Raw genomic sequence first — 14,957 nt, 5'->3', positions numbered from 1 at the left:
TCGACTAACGCCCAATCATTGGAGAAGTCGTCAGCCTAAACGAGTACCGTCTTCGCTGTCGAACGACTCGGTGGACGGCACTAGGAGACTCTGATGCCGATCCAAACGAGGACACAACGTCCAACTATCACAAAACTTCACAAAACTTTCGGGCAGGTGCTCTCGGTGTGTGTCTATGTGTGTTTGTGTGTTGATGAAGACGGCCGTGCTGTTGTTGACATAGGAAAGAGAGAACGAAACTAGTCGCCACCTTCTCTCCACAGAGCTCCCTCCAGCGGCGGGCGCCTGCTCTTGTTGACAGGCCGGTGTCGATCAGCTGTGCAATGATGAGCGGGGCCATCGAATCACCGGCCGTGTTGTCGGATAAGTGTTGCCGGATCGATGAAGTCCTTGCCTCTCGATGAAGTCCTTGCCACTCGATGAAGTCCTTGCCTCTCGATGGCCTTCCTCCTGGAATTGGCAGACAGGACAGACGGCCCCTCATATTTCACAGTACAGTTTCGCGTTTGCTCTCATTTGCTTGCATGTTCTCCGCCTATATCGATTCGACCCTCGGAGGAAAGGAACCACAATACATCTGTTTTCATTCATTTTATTCTTCCACGCATAAAACTCATCATCAAATCATTACTCTTCCATTCGATTCATATCTTCATCGGAGTCTTTACCTAAGGAATAGGATCTTGATCGAAGCTTGCCCCTATATGCACTCCTACGCTCGCTCTAGCGATTCATCAATTGTACCTTCATTTGTAAAATCATGTATGTAATTATGTACACTTGACTGAGTTGCCTTCAACGGCATCCATTGGTGACGGTGCGTAGCGGTCCGCTGTGATATAACAAGTTTCACGAATTACCCTCGATAGGATCTTCTCGCTAGATTGAGGGCGGACTCCGAATCTTTCTCTCGAGGAGCCTGCCCCACCTCTCACTTCTGGATAAATCATTGTGATCGGAATACACGGAGTCAGCATTCACAGTTGGAATGGAATAACATCCCAAGCCCGCGTGAAAGAAGCAGACATTCCGTTCAGAACACCGTCAGGATCTTCCATTCATGGAACTTCGTCTGTTATCTTGATCATCTGGCGGTGGTTGTGGCGGTGTTCCAGTGGTCACTGAGACTTCTAGTCGATTTTCACAGTCGAGTAGATCTTGCGAACAAAGACACTTGTTGCTAAATAACCCACCGTACCTGGAATATGGCGAATTCACGGTTCTGAGAAGTTCATCTCTCAGGGAATCTCTGACAATACGAAGCTGTACTTCGGGGAAAGAGCAATCTCGTCACGGGGGGGGGGGTAACGTCACCGCATATCAGACCAATTCCTAAGCTGAACAAGGCCATGTAGCCGAAGTAAACACTCGTTTGGAATAGACCGAACATTCTGAAAGAGAGATGCAAGGTCGTCGTATCCAGAGTCGCTGTACAGCTCATCAAATTACGCTTCACCCTCACAGTTCTAACCTGGTCTTGAAGAAAAAGTAGTAGAACGAATAAAGATACACATAACCGGAAGTTGACGCTCCCGCCAGCAGTGATGTCCACTGCCAGCGATAGTCCTCGGCATTCAATAAGAAGTAAGTGCAGACGATTGTTACGCACGCAACTACAATGCAAAGGATGATGAATACCTGGAAAAAAAGTCAAGTATAGAGTTGAGAATACGTTTCATGAACCTTCGGAGTTGCAGAGCTCACACTGCAGCGGTAACGCTAAATAAATCATCACCAGTAGAAGGAATCCGTAGACGTAGTAGATCTTGTAGGCCCAGAATGACGTCAGGATGAAATACATCTCGATGAAGATGGATCCGAATGGAAGGACCTAAGGTCAGATAGAGAGAATGCCGAGTTGAGTCCCATTCTCGCTTCCGCTGAGCGATTGACCATTTTTCTCATAGATTTTCTCACAAGCGATAGATTCCACTCACCCCTCCCAATGCGATTATCACAGGGGGCTCCATGAACCACCTCTTCTCCGGGATGGGTCTCGGCACTGCATTGACCCGACAAGGATACTGAGGTAAGCCACCCAGGTTCCTAAACGAGAGTCGAATTTCAGGAATAATCTCTGTGCTCCTGTAGATAAAGCATGGATATCTCGATGCTTTCGTTAGAATGGAAATCATACAGACCTGCCGAGTATCGTCCCCACTAGAGTTAAAGGTAGCACGATGAATAAACATATTGACACGACGGCAACCATGGAGCCAAATGGAATGGCCCTGAAATTCGGGTATCCCCTTCAGAATGCTGATCGTCGATCGATGCTCTAGAACCCGATACTGGTTGATCATTCCTCGATAAAACATCCTTTACGGTACCTCGTTGCGTGATAATAGATGGCGATTAAGTTTATTGCAAATGCGATGGAACACACAGCGGTCGGGAGAGCCATAGCGGAAACTAACATTTGTCGGAGCCACTGCTTGCCCTGAATTGGATTAAAATAGAACGTTTGTTAAAATTCCATGATCCACCTCCTGGCCAACCGTATGCGCGCTGGACAACGCGTCATTATTAGAACTCGGAACTTTGTTTGTGAGCATGTACTTTCGGACACGAACCTGCATTTTTCCATACAAACTACCCCCGAAGTACCCGTTGACTGGCGAAGTGGCCGCGTATGCGAAGATGGCCGTAGATAAGAGTGATCCCCTGGAACGAAACTTGTGTTAGCGGAACTCCGCATTTCTCTCTTCCAAGAACCCGGAACCCACCCCATTGTCCGAGTACGGATTCCGAGCTCGAAAGACTGAGCTTCGAGGTACAAACCTTTCGGTATATAGTTCCCCCATGATCGCGAAAATTATGACAATCAGGGCTACTGCGACAAGTTGACATCCGGATCCGACGGCGGCGGTGAAGATAAGGGGATAACTCGGTGCTCTGAACACGTCCCCGTGAACTTGCTTCCAGCCGTATTCGTCTCCGAGGTCGCGCTCCTTGATTGGCAGAGTGCGCATTACTCTCTAGCAGAATTATTAACCGATTTCGATGTCCATCGACTCCGCCTGATCCGGCAGTATGAGTCAACAAAACGCTCACCATATCATCCATTTCTTCGTCTTTCGAGTACCGCGCGTAATCTTTGCGGAGGGTCCTCATGAGTATCATCGTGACGAGTCCGATGAGGAATATCACCATCATGAACGAGTTGAATATCGAGAACCAGTGGATCTGCACGAATTGATCAACTCGAAGGGTGAGAGGAGCGGAACGAAAGAGTATCGTCTGATCAATCGACGACCACGATAACATTGGGATATCCGATCAATTCTCCTCACCCTATGTTGGTAGAAAGTTGGGTCGAGATACTTGTCGAAGCGGTCCTTGAAATTCACGGTCGAAGGCTTCCAATCGACTTCGTACGAGAACGGTATAGATTTTCCGAATTCGAGTTTCTCCAGACCTGAAATCGAGTCATGGTGAGAGTGTTAGTTTAGAGCGTCTCCCTCAAATTCCTTTTCCCGATTCCCGAACGCAGCATCAATCCCGCAATCTCGTCCTAAACGTTCGTTCGTCTGAATGATCCCACACAATCGGATCGATCAGATTCTCAAAAATGGAATGAAAGAAGACGACGCTCGGGGGCATTCAGCTCTTGAAGACTTCCCTCCTAGTGTCGAGAGTAGGATCAAGAGCGACTAACCTTCGGAAGTCAGGTTCACGTACACGATGCGATCGCCATTGTAACCGAACTCGAGCTTCTTGTGGGTCCAAATGAAGAAGGCATTCTCCGTTGGGTCCGTCTTGCCAACCATTCCTGTGGGGTACAAGGTCTCGTGAGATCACAACTTTTGTCCAGGATTCAGATGAGTCGAATGGCATTGTGAGAGATACTCTCTCCTTCTGACACTCACCCCATACGGGAAGATCGTCGACATACATTTGGTACCAATAGGAATTCTTCACGGCGTACACAAATGCTTGAAGATTCTCCTTGGTCAACTCTACTTTGCAGTATACTTCTTTGGGCTGTTTCGCTGTGGGTTGAGGAGAGCAGAACCAGAACTTGAGACTCGGCAGGATAACGGAAATTACTTCGCAGTCGCTTACAGGGTATGCCTCATCTCTTACGCACGGAAGCTGTTAGAGATTTCATTACCCCACGACCCATCATCGAATGGTATCCGTCTGGACATTCTACATATATCGATCTTCTGCGTCATTTGAGGATCCAATGCAAACTAGTCCTTTGCAGGAGGAGAATCTGAGAGTTCTCGCGGAAGACACGCATTGATATGAGAGGAGCGCGACTTCGGACGATATGAATATCGATCCGGGCTCTTGAGGGATCTAGAAGTCAGCATCGGTCCGAGTCGGGCCCGGACTCCTAGTATTAGCTCCATGTGATTAGCCTCTGATGCACAGCGTCACGAGGAGTTTCTAATGCCGTTGACTACGCGAAGATATAAGATAGGGTAGGCCATCGGTAGCCGACAAATCAATTACTAGCATCTCGATTCGCAAGGATACTGTTTCTCATTTGTGTGAGAATGGCGCTCAAAACCGTGTGGGCCTCCTAGCTTCTCTCTCTTCTGTGTGTAAGATGAGGGGGCTCACTTTTGAACTTGATGTCGACTCCAAGGAACTGGAGTTCAACTCCCAACAAATTTTCTCCCAAAGTTTCATGGTAGTGCCCGATGCGAGTCTTCTGGCCGGGACAGAAGGGCAACGAGAAGTATGCGTATGTTTCTTCTGGATTCGCATACGGGCCCACCGTGTTCATCCAGAGCACGACTTCCTCAGCATCGTTGTACTGGAAAGGAAAATGATCGATGAATGAGAAAAGTTTCTCGAAGGCGAAATATCGCATCTCCCAGGGTCCTTTGCGGATCAAGCGCGGGATTTTCACGGACCATCATGATAATCGAATCCAGTTGATCTTTCGAGAGGAATTTCGTCGCCTTCTCCCCGAATCAGAAGTCTCTTGGTTTTATGGAGGAACGCGAGAGAATGTTCATTGTGAGGCGAACAGCAGGCAGAAAAAGAAGCCTGAGCAACATCTGGTGGAAGTCCTCAAACCTTGAACGTACACTGGATGCCTAACTCGACTACATCGCGGATTTTCTTTTTATCGAGGAGAAGTCATTCGCGTCTAGGATTTTCGAAAAGTATTCAAATTCGATACAGAACGACCAGATGATCGAAGGACCGAGCTGTCAAAAAAACGAAGTGTTGAGGAGAGAAATCCGGAGGGCTGACTCCTTGAACTTCGACGGGAAGCCCTGCGTCAGATCCTAGAAGTAGGATTATTCCACTCCACTAGTGTCGCCTTTGTGAAAGAGGCAAACAATGCGGGTCGTGTGACTAGAGCGCGAGCACTGCTACGGTCAGCTGTCAACCGGCCGGTGAGACTTAACGAGCCTACAGAAAATTCCGAGTCTCCTGGGCACCCTCCGCTGGAGGAGTGTCGGAACGCTGCCTGTCGGACTTGCTTGAAGAGGGCGCGCTCATTTCGCGTTTGCCAGTTTCCTAACAATATGGAGCTTCATTCGAGGAAAGTTATAAGGTTGGAATCGGTGAGAGAACGAGGCTTACTATGTGAGTATGTTCGTCAGATACCGAGTCTTCGACGTGGAGTGCCAACAACAGCAAGGCCAATAGAATCGGCCTCTTCATTGCGGCAAGAATCGCCCTGTTCAACAATCAAACGGGCGCAAATGATGGCATGGGACTCAGAAATGAACGCCACGTCAGAATCCGTAATAACACCACACACGACGACGACCGTATCGCAGGAGCACTAGCAGAGCGTTAGCAGCAGTCCAGACAGCAATCTAGATACACACGTACCGATCCCAGACACGCTCTGGTGACTGTTGTGGTCGTCAGCCGTCACTCAGCAGAGCGGGAACGAGTCAGAGAGAAAGAGAGGGATGATCTCTTTGTTTACCGTTGGTTTAGCAGCTGTTGCATGCTGCTGTGTGCGCTATATTCCCTCCCTCTCTGATGTCGAGCATGAAAATGACAGAGTTGATTTTCCCTGATCTCCTTCATATCCCAGCTGTGTGAGAAGTATCATGCCTCCCGGTGCCGCGCCGGAAGAGTAACTCTACACGAACTAAGCAGAATGTACATAAGGCTGACTGTACAGGAAGCAGCATCTCGAATCCTCGTACTATGCTCAATGGAAGCGCAATAACTCATATATATTTTCCCTGATACTCCGAGCGCAAAGAGGCGCTATTCTGGACCTCGATAACTGGGCTCTACGGGGTCTCGACTTCTGCATGGCGGGATTCCGCACGAAACCGTCCCGAATCACGAAGATTTGCTTGCGATCGCAGTGGAGATAGGTAGATCGGTTGCATTGCGGCATCTCTTGACACGCCCGAAGAACGATCTCAGAATGCAGGAGATGAATTCAGGGAGTTGGGCATCTAGGGTCTCGGAATCTGGTTTCCCCGGAGACACGGCGTATCGCACCAGAACTCGGCATTTACGAGGCTCTCGTCCGAATCAGTCTGACATCGAGATTACTTGGCTGATGGGGATGTGCTACATCCACGTTCTTCGATGTTCTCTGCTGAGCATCGGAGTCGGTCCAATAACAAGAAAGCTACTCGGAATGAAGTTCCACGTTTCAAGGTTCAGCTACCGCATGGGACTTACTCTATCGGAGTTGAATTAATTGTATTACAAACATGCTCATGATCAGAGTTGCGATAGAAAAGGACACGTCCTTCCCCGTCAGTTTGGTCAGATTCTTTAGCTTTCTGAGAAAGTGTCCGCTTCTTGGAATTTTCGGGGAAGTAACACCCATTCCTGTTGGAAAATAAACTCCCACGCTATTTTCCCGTCCGTGGAACCGAGGTCCCGTCAGCGCGCACGAGCCAAGGGTCGGATCGGAAATATTCTCCAGAGCGGATCATCGAAAACATAGACCAGTACTTCTTTTCGAGGTCCGCTTCTCGTTGAAGTATCCGCGCGGACATTTTCCTTTCTCGGGAGAGGTATGTCTCGTGAGCGAATGTTCACTAGTCGCACTGCCGGAGTCAGATGTTCTCCGAGTCGTGAAGCGACGGGGAAAAATCATATTGGATGAACCGAGCGACGAACTTTTCAAGCGGGAACGACAGACCGTGGTGATGATGAGGAAATCGACAAGAAGTTTATTGTTACCTAAATAAATAGGAAAATATAAAAGCATCACAGGACTAGTATCTACAACAATCTAGGGTCTCCGGTCATCTCCGCGCCGATTCGGGATATGACGATCCCCGGTCCGTCTCGTATCTCGTCCTCCCCAGAGCTTATACAGTCCCGCCCCGGTCCGTGAGGAATCCCGAAGAGCCTAGCCTGCCGCGGCGCCGACGTTGTCGAAGTTCTCGAAGTTCTCGAAGAAGGGGCCGAGAGCTTCCTCGACCCGTATTTCATCGATTATCCTGAGTATCTCGTCTTCGTCTTCGACATGAACGATCCCGTGCATCCCGAAGACTCTTTCGAGGAACGACTCGGCTATCGTTCGCCCGAGCGCAATGCTCAGCTCGACACCTTCGGACACCAAATCGAGCGACACGAAGAAGCTCAAGAGATACTTCTCGACGGGAATAAAATACTCCTGACCGAGAGGTTCAGCTGGCAAGATGATCTTCGACATTATGCAGCATAATATGGCTTTGACTATGTTCCGGGGACAAGGTCTGAAGAACTCCCGGAACTGTCTCCAGACCTCGTGGTTCATGCTCCGAACCGGACGGTGTCGGCGACGGACTGCCGGAGCCTCAACGAACAGGTTCGGATGGTAGTATTCGCACGTCACTAGACAAAGCAGGTATAATATTTCAATGAGGGGGGACAAGAGTAGACGGAGGAATAAGACGTCGAATACGCCGAATCCGCCGCCGGCTCTCGACCTCATTTCGCGGACAATAGCTGCCGAGAGTATGAGACTGGTGAAAAAAGTCGTGATGTTGGTGGATCTCAATCCGTTTTCCACCAGCCTCGCGAAGAACATGGTGAGAGTGGAGACGGATCTGTCGGGAGCAATATCGTCTGGGTCTTGCCTGCCGACGGGCCGCACGTGAATCTGGAAATTTCAAGATGTTAGAGACTTTCGAAGTATCGATATCAGCATATCAGAGGCGGCCGACTCTGCAGTATCTTTTTCCGCTCGAGTCTGGGTCAATTGAAGCTCTAGAAGTCAAGGAGCGGGCTATCTCTAAGGGTGTATCGAGAGAGGGAGATCCGGATAATATGAAATCGAGGGGGGCATTTTGTCGGGAGCCGGGCCAATCTTGAAAGTGGAGGCCTGTGCCCACAGAGAGATCCTCTACGGGTTCTCTCAAGTTCAGCGTAAGCGCATCGAGCCGGCTAGTCGTGAGCGTCAATTTCGGATTCATGAGCTGTATGCCCTCGAGGACAAGGTTCTGTGAGGATACTCCCGTCGGCGGAAGGAATATGAGGGAGGAAGGCTCCGCCATATTCCACCCCACCGATATATTGGTGGTTTTCCGATCGGACGAAGAAATGCCGTCGTCACCGGTTGCGGACACCTAGCGTCCCGGGGGTGCTTCAATTGCTGATTGTCCCCATCGAAGCGGGGAGTATGGGCGAATGTTGTCTCCTGTGCCAATCCGAGATCAGCATTCATCCGATTTCCGGAACCAAGACGGCCTTTGATGAACGACCGGAAGACATCGAACGGGGGCTTAGCGAGGAGAGACGTCAATGCAGGGCGGTCGTGTCATCCGATTCCATTTCGGTTTGCCAATATTTGACAATAGAAGAGAAGGAGCATATGAGGATAGAGCTGGGCCACTTGGTCAACGGTAGACCCTGCGCTCCGAAGGCCCACCATTCGGATGTCTCCCTTGATTCCGTATTGGTCATATCTAGCTTCGTCGACGCCAGCGCGGATCTCGGGAGCTTGAACTCAACATTTCTCCCGGTACATCTTCCGTCCGTGGGTCTCGCCGACACCTGCATATATGCTCGGTTTCTGATGCATGCCTGATACTCTTTGACCGAGACTCGTTCAAACCCGCTCTGCCTCGCTACCTAACTGTGGTCCTCTTAGAATATTCCCCTTGAAAGCGTTTCCTTCTGATAGGCCGTTCCTCATCCTCCCCTCCGTTCGCGATGACGAACTCCCCGAGGGCTCTCGCCATGTGCGCGGTACCTCAATCGGAGACCAATCTGACCGGTCTTCCACACATCATGAATGCTTTCTCTGGGAATTCCATTGAGCCTGCCGCTGTAGTTGCCGGGACTACCTGCCGTAAGATAGAATTCGCCTACCCGTCAACTCATCACTATGAGATGTTCGTTTCCTCCCGATTTCGGACGAATTGCATTGCAAATTCCTCCTCGATGACCCGACCGCTCTTTGGTGATGCACTTGATACACATTCGTATTGTCCCTGGTATCGAAGCGCCCAGGCGCCTCTCATCCGTTTAGTTCCGGGGGCGCCATGGCACGCAGAAAAAAAGAAAGTTTCCAGAAGGATTCCGCATGTGAAATGGAATTCTGGGATGGAATTCTTGACGAGAGGCACAACTCTCGGGATCCGCCACCTAAGGCCACTGGGTACACACGCCTCCCCAAATCCCCTCTATTTTCCTCGGGGCTCTGTACTCTGCCGCCGAAAGTTTTATGCAAAAATGCCGCAGGAACGACCCAGTTTGTGAAGAGCTCACTCTGAGTATACGCTTGAGACCGTCGGCCATCTATTATTATTGCTAGCATCGAGGTATCTAGTCATCCTTCAGCCTCGGCAACAGTACCTTTCTCTGAGAATTTGTCGATTTCCACAGCAGTATCCATAACTTTGTCCCTCGACCTTATTCCACTCAAACAAACGCTTACTTGTCCTCCATCCTGAATCTTCCTCGAAATCCTTTCCTGAACTTGCTGAGCCGCGCCGTCTCCACCTGCACATTCGAACCTGGGTTCAATTTCAGGTCCGATCCAAGTATGCCACCGCTGCTCATGGCAGATTTCTTATTGGGTGACAGGCTCGAGGGGAGGAACGTCCCGACTCATTTTACCTCATAAGTTCATTGGTGGTATTTCGACTGGATTGAGGGTCGCGCTTGCCATCTTCTACGGCGGCTCACTATCGACTAACGTCTTTGGCCCTGGGAGGGTCTCTCATGCTAACGTGCACCTGACAACAGACTTCCCTGACATTTTGCTCTTGACAGTTCCTATCGGCGAATTATCGCTCTAAGGCCTAAGTACCATCTCGAAGTGTATGGGAAAATCACTGAGGAACGAGTACCTATCAGTTACAATCCACAGAGCATGGTATGGGCAAGGTCTCCGAGCAAAACTGCACGGAGCGAAGGGGGTACTCTGAATCATCAGAAGCTCGAAGGCTGGGTGTCTGCGACTTCTTTCATCTGTATCCAGTCTACATCATTCAGTAGAGTAGATTTCCCACCTCGGTAAGATCACATTGTCACCGATGCCCTAGTTCGGAAGGTCCACGGTAGCGGACCTTGCTTCTAGGGCGAGGAATTCCACAGGGGCATACATATTATAGGTCCTTCATAGAGCGTGACCGGCGGTCAATCCTCCTCACTCGCATCTACACAGCAAATTCCAATCTCTAGAGAAAACTGCTATCTCACGAGTTTGCACTGGAACATCAAGGCTAACGTTCCTGAGGCGGCACCTACCGTGATGTGACGGGTGTCTAGGAGTTGCGCTCCTCTTCTCGGGTAAATCTCTCCAAATCGATGAAGAGGAAGCTCAGAATTCTGTGAGTTTTGACTGAACTCGATGAGGCTTGGGCCGGAGGTCTTCCTTGAGCGGACTGAGCTCAGGTAGAACGGAATCACCACCGGAAAACTTTCTCCACTCCACAATGCTCCACACAGAGTCAACCGGACTTCTAGTCAAGAGAGCAAGACAGAGGAGGCGTCCCGCGGCTAGACCAAGGAATAATCGTACGAGGCATCTTCCTGCCTGTTTATGCTCGGAGCACCAGGACTCTCCACTTGATGAGCCCTCACTCATCAGCTTCTTCGGACGGCGGCCCGGAGTGTTTATAGAGGGGCTCGTCGAACCAGTTATCTCGGAATCTTTATTCTCTGTAATCGGTCCAAGTTGGGGAATGACGCTTCCTCCCAGAAGTGACCCGTTGCAACGGGTAGAGAGGGGAAGGGGAACATGCTCTTCAGGCGAGCGAAATCGATGGATCGCAGACTGAAGGCTGAGGACATCTATGCGAGTTTTTCCCCAAAGGACGCGGATTCGGAGGATCGCGCTCGAACGAATAGCGAACTCATCATGAAGGAGGAAAATTCTCGCGACGTGCCCGGGCGAGGTTCGGTCTGGTTACGCCGCTGCCGTGTTGACCGTTCCGAGTGTACTGAGTCAGCTAATGCGCCGGAATCGCAGGGGCGAGCAGGAGTCGGATTCCGTACTCCTCATCGGCTAAATCGACTGGATAGCTGCACCTCATTGACGCAAGCGCGTATCTTTTCCGCGAGGAGCGGTCAATTCGCTCCATGAGGCGATAACGGGTTCCTAATCGCTATCCAGGAAGCTTATCCGGCCATCACGAGAGGGGCGGTCGATACGGAATTCTCAATACTCTTCGATCACCAGACACCGCTCGACGTTTCCAATGAAAATGCACTCTGCCGTCGACCACGAGACCCCGACGACCAAGGAGAACTGAAGATCATGCGCGACAAGGATGAACTTGGAGTATCTTATTCTCTGATGATACTGGACTAGCTTCCAAAGAAGCGAGCTGCAAAGTTCAGGCAATCCATAGATGGTCACGCGACGGATGAAGGACTGAAAGATTGGCCTGCTAATTCGATGATATCCCGACGTAACAAAACTTTCCCTACTTCTTGTTCTTGCTGGTAGATACTTCCGACGCCTCGAGATCTTTCCGCGAGCCTCAAAGCGGAGGCCGATCGTCGAAAGCTGATTAGCTCGGCTCAGAATCCTGGAGCCCGAGCCGGGGTTTCAGCCTTGAGCCCCCGCGGTGTACTGTTTCCTCATCAGAGAAAAGATCATGATCTAAGTACATCTTCGAAACCGCTCAGCAGTAGAAACTCGTTCGGAGTCGCGTTCCTGGAGTTGCAGCTCAATCAACACCGGTCGCCGAGTTGTTTCCGGGAAGGTTGTGGTCACGAATATTTGGCTCACATGCACCCGGCATACGAACTGGTTCTGCTCGGCGCACGGCCGGTGAAAGGAGGAGCTGTCTCCTTCTCGGAAAAGAGCTCAGCGAGCAGAGCTCATCTGCCTCGATGGGTCTGGTTCATCGGATGAGATCACATATCGGACGCCAGAAATTCACCACTCGCACGCGGTAAGCAGACACGTCGCGAGCTGGCTCGATGACCTTGCTCCAGAAGGTCTTTGGCCCCTAAACCCCTCGGGCAGCATCTTCCCTGTGATCTCTCTCACTAGATGTGTGTGTCCATCCAATGTGCCAATACATATTTGTGAAAATGTTCTCCACTTTGGTACTTACAACCTACAAAAGTCAATGAATTGAGGTGCTTCCACTCACAGGAGCCTCGAGACCCACATCGTCTCACTATTCGCAAGAAAGTCGCGAACGGGAGAGAATTGAGGTGTGCGAACGATCGTTTGAGAACTTGACTAGATGAATTATAGGTATGAAATGAAAAACTCTTGCTAGCACCCGCTCGATTTCCGTCCATTTATTGTCACACTTCTCGCAACTCGGAATCCCTCCTGGCAGAAAGCAGGATCAACACTCATCGTAATCGTTCGCGCCGTCGGGTCGCGATGGAAATGTCGATGAGTGTCCACCATAGCGGCATCATCATCCTCCAGCATACGTTGCCCCTTCCGTTTCCTCCGCGATCATCCCCGACTTGAGAACGCCCGACTCCGATGTGCCAGACAGGGCACATCATACCTTCCTGCTGGGACGACTTATTCAGTCGTGAGCGTTCATCTCGTCGCCTATCGGTTCCTAGCCTGGCCACTCTCGAAAGGAGTCCACACTTCGAAAGTGCGGAGTCTCGTACACGAGATCTGTACCTCTTCCAGAACTAGGTCCGTCAGCATAGGACACATCACGAGCGAGAGATCTCTGAGGAGACGGAGCTCTTGAAGAGCCGATGTGATCCCTTCGTCGCTTATCTGCTCGCAACCCTCCAAGTGGAGACCTTCCAAGAGACTGTGGTGAGCCACTATTCCCGCAAGTCCAACATCTGTCAGTGAACTGTGCGTTATGGCGATCTCCTTGAGAGTGGTCGATCCAAGACCCCTCTCGAAGGTGCGATCCGTGAATCCTGTGGCTCGCGAAAACTCCACCCTGCGCAGCTTTTTCAAAAGGTGGATCTTGACTCCATCTGCGTCGGTGAGTTTTCCACAGTCAATGGAGAGCTCCTCGAGTTCTCCCAGGGTCTCGACAAGCGAGGCGAAGCTCTCGGAGGTGGGACCCTCACCTCGACTCGCCACCACCAAGACCCGAAGGTTCTTGAGGCGAGCCATGCCCTCGAACAGCTCCGTACTCGACCTCAAGCCCGACGGAGAGAGATCACCTCGCCAGCAGAAAGCTTCCAAATCGGGACATTTGAAATGGAGCTTGTCCACACGGAAATCCTCGAGGGAAAGGGGCCCTCGGATTGAGAGATGGCGGAGCCCCCCGCGACTGTCGATCGCAAGCTTTTCCACGAACGTGAGCTTGCGCACGAGCTCCGATAAGCCCAGTCCGCGGAGATTCGCCGACGTCTCCTCCACGAGACCAATGATTCCGAGCTTGGTGTCCTGGTCTAGATTCCCGGAATCGAAGTCCAAGTTCAGGGATTCCAGTCCCGGCTTCATCAGGCAAGACATGATCCCTTCTGCCGTGTCGCTTGACCATCCCCCGAAGGTGAGGGAGGCCAAGTTGGGCATCAATGAGATGAAGGCATCCAGTGTGTCTGCCTTCAGAGAGCCGTAGAGGGACACTCGTCGGAGGTGGAGCAGAGGCTCGAAAGGAGGCTCCTTCAGCGAGTGGAGCCGATCGCTGAGGGATGCGTTCCCTGTAACAGACGACACCTCGTTAGTTTCGAAGAAATCTATTCAGAACCTCCGTTTTACATTGACCTCCAGAACCCTGTTTTTCATTGGGATCCGGTGCGGAGGAACTCGTCCAGCCGCTCCGTCAACCCAACCCCAGCATTCTGAGAGGAGTATCCAGCCCGATCAAGTCCACACAAGAGGTTCACATAAACTCTTCTTACCTTGGATTCCGAGAAATTCCAGCATCCTGCAGTGCCGGAGTATGGAACCGAATCCCTCAGGTTCCACATCGCAACGGCGGATATCCAGCGAGCGGAGGTTTCTGCCGACTTCGACCCAGAATCCTGAGTCGAAGTCGACCAGCCTAATATTTCCGGGCTGATATCTTCGAGAGCCAATCTGTAGGTTCGTGTAGCGACGCTGGCTTTTCACCAGCGCGCTCCTGGCTCCTCCGACGTTGTTGTACGGAACAACGAACGCCACATCCTTCAGCAGCCGATGGGTCGATCCAAGTTCTGCCCATCGACGACATGTCAAGGCGCATTGGAGTCGATCGAGCGGATGTAGGTGCATCAGGATCCGCTCCAGAATCTGAAGAAAGAGGAAAACCAAAGCTGTAGTCAGAAATGAGCGCAGTTGCGTAGTGATATTGCATTATCGTCGAATGATGGGTTTTTGTCGCGTGGGTCACGTTGTCACGGCTCTGATATCGCCAAGCCCAGAGCCGGTCGTGATACTCTCGGTTTCACGCGGTGATTCACTTGCAGAATTGCACAAAGTCGCGGAATATGAGGAACTTGACGAGCGACAAGCCCCAAATTTTGTGGACGAGTAAGGGTGGTCGACCTCAGCGTCATTGTGATTCATTCCCGTTTGCCAATGTAGCACGTCCTAGTCGCGGAGACCCCGAGGAAATATTATCCAGGGTGTCGATTGGAGAAGATGGATTAGAACTAACCTCGTCAGGGAGCGTGTTCATTGTGGATTTCGATGG

At 51.0% G+C, this 14,957-nt stretch overlaps 2 protein-coding genes across 2 annotated transcripts; both read right to left on the bottom strand.

Annotated features, from left to right (window-relative positions):
• Positions 1-590: 590 nt before the first annotated feature.
• On the bottom strand, positions 591-5,634 carry TM9SF3 (transmembrane 9 superfamily protein member 3). Its single transcript, XM_018638973.1, has 15 exons — positions 5,551-5,634; positions 4,573-4,768; positions 3,870-3,992; positions 3,659-3,772; positions 3,294-3,418; positions 3,055-3,186; positions 2,782-2,951; positions 2,574-2,664; positions 2,331-2,440; positions 2,142-2,231; positions 1,938-2,046; positions 1,736-1,831; positions 1,472-1,638; positions 1,315-1,391; positions 591-1,198 (listed from the first exon to the last, which is right to left on the bottom strand). Exons 1-15 carry the CDS (start codon positions 5,629-5,631, stop codon positions 1,131-1,133), a joined length of 1,749 nt encoding a protein of 582 aa, XP_018494489.1. The 5' UTR covers positions 5,632-5,634; the 3' UTR covers positions 591-1,130.
• A 7,282-nt stretch (positions 5,635-12,916) lies between these two features.
• Positions 12,917-14,942, bottom strand: LOC108864039 (F-box/LRR-repeat protein 3-like). The gene is made up of 3 exons (XM_018638915.1): positions 14,922-14,942; positions 14,185-14,554; positions 12,917-13,983 (listed from the first exon to the last, which is right to left on the bottom strand). The coding sequence occupies exons 1-3, from the start codon at positions 14,940-14,942 to the stop codon at positions 12,917-12,919; spliced, it is 1,458 nt and encodes a 485-aa protein (XP_018494431.1).
• Positions 14,943-14,957: the final 15 nt, after the last annotated feature.

This window comes from Galendromus occidentalis, unplaced genomic scaffold, assembly GCF_000255335.2.
Source record: "Galendromus occidentalis unplaced genomic scaffold, Mocc_1.1 scf7180000075554, whole genome shotgun sequence".
NCBI lineage: Eukaryota > Metazoa > Arthropoda > Arachnida > Mesostigmata > Phytoseiidae > Galendromus > Galendromus occidentalis.
This window is presented reverse-complemented; position numbering and strand designations above follow the sequence as displayed.